Source organism: Sander vitreus, chromosome 4 (genome assembly GCF_031162955.1).
Source record: "Sander vitreus isolate 19-12246 chromosome 4, sanVit1, whole genome shotgun sequence".
Classification (NCBI taxonomy): Eukaryota; Metazoa; Chordata; class Actinopteri; order Perciformes; family Percidae; genus Sander; species Sander vitreus.
Genome location: NC_135858.1, coordinates 26,179,707 through 26,185,701, shown reverse-complemented (window position 1 = coordinate 26,185,701; position 5,995 = coordinate 26,179,707). Strand labels below are relative to the sequence as shown.

The 5,995-nt window shown below is 42.2% G+C and overlaps 1 protein-coding gene across 1 annotated transcript in view; it reads left to right on the top strand.

The window, feature by feature from the left end:
- The window catches only part of gpr37l1a (G protein-coupled receptor 37 like 1a), a 6,176-nt gene extending 1,196 nt beyond the window's left edge, over positions 1-4,980 (top strand). Inside the window, exon 2 of the mRNA XM_078247531.1 lies at positions 3,795-4,980. Within this exon, the coding sequence (XP_078103657.1) occupies positions 3,795-4,808 (1,014 nt within the window). The 3' untranslated portion in view covers positions 4,809-4,980. The remainder of the gene's footprint in view (positions 1-3,794) is intronic.
- The last annotated feature ends 1,015 nt before the right edge of the window (positions 4,981-5,995 follow it).

The window sequence follows — 5,995 nt, the reverse complement described above, 5'->3', positions numbered from 1 at the left end:
AGACCAACAGTCCATACCCCAAAGATAGTCAGTTTTTAGTATTATCAACGAGAGAGAGAAGCTGTAACCAGTGTTTTCGATTGAAAAATGTAAAATCAAGTATTAATTTCAACACTGTGTTGTGAGTTAAACTGGTACTCAAACTCTTGTTACCAAAACTCAGATATAAGCCAGCCATGACGCAAAGAGATGTCAAACAACTTAAACTCTTAAAACAAACTGCTTAATGTGATGATAATAATCAGTCCCTCAAGTCTGCCTTCACACACTATTATAGTGCTGTTTTTACACCCCCATGTTAGACTTATTGTAGCCTAAACCCAGGGTGATGAATGGCCTGTTTGTGTCTTGTTGCTCCTCAGTTTCAGACTCAGAGCAGTCTTTGCTTTCAACAAACGTGCTGTTATGGGCTGTTTGGTCTCTTCATTTGTCTGTTATGAACCATCAGTGGAGGCCTGTGGGGCCCTGCATGAAGGGACTCTTCTTCCCCAGCTCACCGAGCCAAACAATGAAACACAGAGACGTAGTTATCAGGGACTGGGATGTTTATTTACTCCAAACCCAACAATATTTTATGTACAATGTTATAACACAAAAAAAAACTGGAACAAGGGAATGTTTGCAGCCCTAATTATATTTCATCAACTTTCAGCAGATATGATATATATATTTTATACTTCTACCTGCACTGCCTACTGCAACTGCTGCACATGTTCATACTGTATCTTAGTATCTATACTGTATTTATATATACCTTTTACAAATGTACATTACTCTGCACTTTTTTTGCACATCTGGTCAGATGCTAAACTGCATTTTCATTGTCTCAGTACTTATACTCTGTGCAATGACAATAAAGTTGAATCTAATCAAATCGGATATATAAACTGTCAGAAAATAGTGAAAAATATCCATCGTAGTTTGTCCAAGTCCGAGGTTTTTTCTGACCAACAGTCAAAAACAAACACATTTTCCGTTTACAATAATGTAAAACAGAGAAAAACAGGAAACTTCATATTTGAGTGCTGAAAACTGCCATTTTTTTGTATTATTTTTCTGACACTCCACTAACCGATCAATTGATAGCACTAAATATAATACTGACTTATCGCCTGTCCCTACAGTCCAGAGGATTCTTTTAGTTAAGTGAAAAACACAGCCAATCAGTAGAGGAGTTTCCCTCACAGAGTATTAATGTAGAGCTCTCACAGCCTCTCAGTTACCATTGTTGGATTTTCAGTGGCTTCATCAGTCTACTATTTCAACATGGACTCTGCTGGCCTGTGGAGTCCTTGTTTTTGGCTCTAACCCAGCTCCAAACTCCTCCAAAGCTTTAAATCACTAAATGAAGCTTTACTAATTTGTAATAATAGCTTGTATGAAGCGGTCTTTAACAAGGTCAGCCTGCTGGCCTCCTCTATTCTTTGTTTCTTCACCTATTTTTATGCTAATGAAGGAGTTTCTTGCTAATTAATTAACGTTCTTAGTCTAAGTGGTCTTTAGCAGTTTGTACTGGTTGTATTGAGCAGTGTTTAAAGCAGGTCATGCTGCCAGCTGCCCCTGTGCTCTGTTAGTTCAACTATTTTCATGCTAATTAGAGCTGTGTGTTAGTTATCTTCAGCTTTGTCTTTACTGTTTAAGGTCATTAAGCACACACAGAGGGAGGACAAGTCTCTGTAATGATAGTCTGTGTTTTTGGCCAAAACCACTGACTTTAATGTGCACAAGGCACCAATCTGTGGGGAGAGCTGCTAGTACAACATAATGGCTCTCTATTCCCTCGGTGCCTCTTTTCTATTTACCTGTTTCTGTATTCTAAAGCTGTTTTTAACAACCTAGGTCTTATTACTGTAGTTGTGGCTTGTTTGCCTGTAGGCTGGCATAACAAGGCAAGGAAAGCCTTAAATCTGTTCTTTAAGAAACAAAACACCTTCCTGTACTCAATTCAGACCCACTGTCTGCATAAAGTCTTGTTTCATCGAAGATCTCAGTCGTGCTAACAGGACACATCTGACTGAATTCTTGACCAAATACATCGATGTCGATATTGCGACGATATTGTAGGGTTGACAATCGAATCTTTCACAAAATATTTTTTACAACGAGATTTTAAATAAATAATCATCAATGTGGTATACATAATGTGGTAAACAGTTTCAAGTGAAAAGATAAATCTTTTTTTCCCCCCCGCTACATGCTGACTATGTTTACGTGCATGCACAAAAATAGTGTGATGTTAAAAATCGCAATTCTTCAAATGATATTCCCTCAAAATGTTTCCCCAACAGATTTCCTGAGAAAATTGAGTTAGTATGTGCTTGTTATTATCAATTTAGACAACATCATTGTAAATCACGATATCTCCATATATAATTTCATCACGATATGTTTCCATTGAAAGACGATAAATTATCATATTGAATTATCGCCCAGCCCTAGTTTGAATTATATTGTACTGTTTAAAAGCAGACCTGGGATCATTGGATTTGTTTTATGCCAGTACAGCTCCAGAGTTTTAATGCTGATACCAAACACATACCGTTTTTAGTACCACGTTTTAATAATGCAGCCTTTATAAAGAGTTTACAAGTTGAAACTTGTGGTTTTATCAATGGTAACAAATCATGTTTTTCAGTCATTAGCCATAAATAAGAACAACATTTAGGCCAAATTGGCCATTGGACCACTTACCAAATGGAAAAGGGCTGCAGAGCATCTGGACCGAAAAATTGTTTTTTTCACACATAACTGTGTTAGAAAATATCAGTTTTTTAATAAGAAAGTCAAAAGTACAAGACTGCGGACATAAAAGTGTTTTTTTTCGGTAAACAAAACATTCAATCACAAAGCTTCAGACTCTGTTATGTGTGCCGCTAACAGCGAGCTAAAGCTACACTTACATTGTTGACAAAACCAAATTTACAATCTGCAGTTTAAATAAATTCACTTTTGTATTCTGGGTACATTTTGAATCAATTCAGTAAATATGGTAGCAAAGCATTTTTTTTGTATTCAATACAGCTTTGATTTCCACCTCTGACTGGCTTCTTCGCTATAGCAATGATGCCCAAGGCTCATGGGTATTGATGAGCATTTAGATTATTTAGAGCTGTTCACCATGCCAAACTGACAAAAAAAATCAACACAATTTCTGTGAAACAAAGTTGAGGATCATAAAATTATCCGGGAGAGTCCAGTGTTTATATGTCGAGGAACAACTTTAGAAGGAGCAAAGTGGAGCGACTAAGTTGCTCGTAGACATGATTGTGATTGGTTGTCTGTCTACACCTGGACAGGTGACCTCATGGATTATTGTAAGAACACTCTACTAATAACTTATTAACACTGGAGGGGTTTTTCTGATGAATTAAAGAACTCCATAAAAATTAAAAGAACAATTGAGTGCCATGCTCACCAAATAAGGCTTTTTTTCTCAACCTGGCAACCCAAAAGTGGTTCTAATGGACCTTTTCACAGCAGACATTTTGACTTGTCATAGGAGGAAAAGCACAGCTGAAATTGATGACCTTAACGATGGCTCAATTCCATCAAGTGTTCCAGTAAGCTATTTCAAAGAGTCAGCACGCACAACACCAGGGCCTCTCCTAAGTGGAATGCAGCCATCATTAATGGTTTTGAATACACTTGTGCTTTTCCGACTATGACATGTCAACATGTCTACCGTGAAAAAGGTCTATTAATGGCTTATACCTGATCTATAAAACAGTTTTGTTCCCCAAGTAACGTGTGCCATTAACCTTCATCGCCACGCCTCTCTGTCATTTCTCTGTCAGGTGTCCTCTCTGGGTGTGGCCACATTCAGCCTCTGTGCTCTGAGTATTGACCGCTTCCATGCGGCCACCGGCCCCGGGCACCTTCAGACGCCCAAGGTGGAGCCCTGCCAGTCCATCCTATCCAAGCTGTCTGTCATCTGGGTGGGCTCCATGGTGCTGGCCGCCCCTGAGCTGCTGCTGTGGCAGCTCCTCCAGGAGACTGTCAGCCTGCCGATGCTCTCCAGTGACCAGCAGCCGAGCCAGCAGGGAGGCTCGCTGATGGATGTCTTTTGGGCCCGACCAGGCACGTTCAAGGTGGATATCTGTGTCCGTGAGCCGTCTGTGGAGCTCCCAGAGAGCATCTACTCTCTGGTGCTGACCTACCACGAGGCCCGCATGTGGTGGGTCTTTGGGTGCTACCTCTGTTTGCCACTGCTCTTCACTCTGGCTTGCGACTTAGTGACAAGGCAAGTGGTAGCCCAGCGTCTAGCCGGCGACAAGGTGACCAGCAGATGCTCCTCCTCCTCTTCAGCTTCCTCCTCGTCAAAGAAGAAGCAGCATACTAGAGAACAGAGGCTGCGCTCCACTGTGATGGCGCTCACCATCTTGTACATCATATGCAACCTGCCGGAGAGCATTTGTAACATCACCCTGGCGTACGTCTCTGCCCATGTGTTAGCTGCGCTCCCGGCTCTGGCTCTGCCAGTGCTGAGTCTGATTGGACAGTTCCTGCTGTTTGTGCGTTGCTCGGCGACGCCGGTGCTGCTGCTGTGCCTGTGTCGCTCGCTCGGCCAGGCCTTCATGGACTGCTGCTGCTGCTGCTGTGAAGAGTGCCTCCCCGACGGCACCTCCTCTTCATCCTCATCCGCCTCAACCGCCGCCACCTCCAACCTCTCCTCGCCCACATCGCCCACTCCATCCTCCCTGTCTCCTTCCAGCAAAGATGAGACGATGAAGAGCTTGTTGGCGACCGAACCAGCAGTCTGCTACGACAGGGTGAAAGACTCTTCAACAGTTATCGGCACGCCCTGCTGAGGTCCAGAACTGCATTTAACCACATGTAACTTTAAAGGATCATTTAGGTTTACAACAACTTGGGGTTTTTTCTTGTAGGTTTATCGATCATTTTTTTCAGTTATAATAATATTATACTCACCAAGATAATAGACCTTTTTCAAGGCTGACATGTTGACATGTCATAGTAGGAAAAGCACAGGTCTATTCAAAACCATTAATGATGGCTTCATTCCACTTAGGAGAGGCCCTGGTGTTGAGCATGCTGACTCTCTGAAATGGCTTACTGGGACACTTATAACAAAGTTATCAATTTCAGCTGTGCTTTTCCTACTATGACAAGTCAAAATGTCTGCTGTGAAAAAGGTCCATAGTGGAGATCTGGGGGCACTAGAAGAAGACCGACGGGTCGAGAAACATAAGCAGTCTGATGATCAGACAAGTTGGAGACAAAAGTATGTGGACACCTCTGTCTCAGTGTGTCTTGCCTTGTTTTGCCTAGGTCTCTTATGCTACATTTCCACTGCATGGTACAGCATGGCTCTACTCAAGTTGACTCGCTTGAAACTGTTCTTTAAAGGAACACACCGACTTATTGGGACTTTGTCTTATTCACCGTATCCTCCAGAGTTAGATAAGTCCATACATACCCTTCTCATCTCCGTGCGTGTCGTAACTCTGTCTGACGCACCCACTGCTAGCCTCGCTTAGCACAGACCCTGCTCCATCTAGCCTACTGCTCTCAATAAGTGACAAAATAACACCAACATATTTACATGTTGTGATTTGTATAGTCACAGCGTGTACAAATAACAAGGTCACATGAGACACAGCCATCTTCTAACCGTATACATACTGGGAACTATATTCTCAGAAGGCGAAGCACTGCTACATCTGATATGTTAGACAACAGTGTGATTCCAACTTCGTGGCAACAGTTTGTTGAAGGAAGGCCTTTTCCTGTTTCAACATGACAGTGCCCCCCGTTCACAAAGCCAGATCCTTTAAGAAATGGTTTTCCGAGTTAAATGTGGAATATCTTAACTGTCCACAGCCCTAACCTTAACCCCATCCATCATGTTTGGGAGGAACTGTCCAACATCACTGGTGCTCTTGTGACTGAATGGGAGCAAATCCCTGCAGCCAGGTTCAACGTCTGGTCGACAACAATGTTCAACTATCACGTAATGTTGGGCTGTTCACATCAC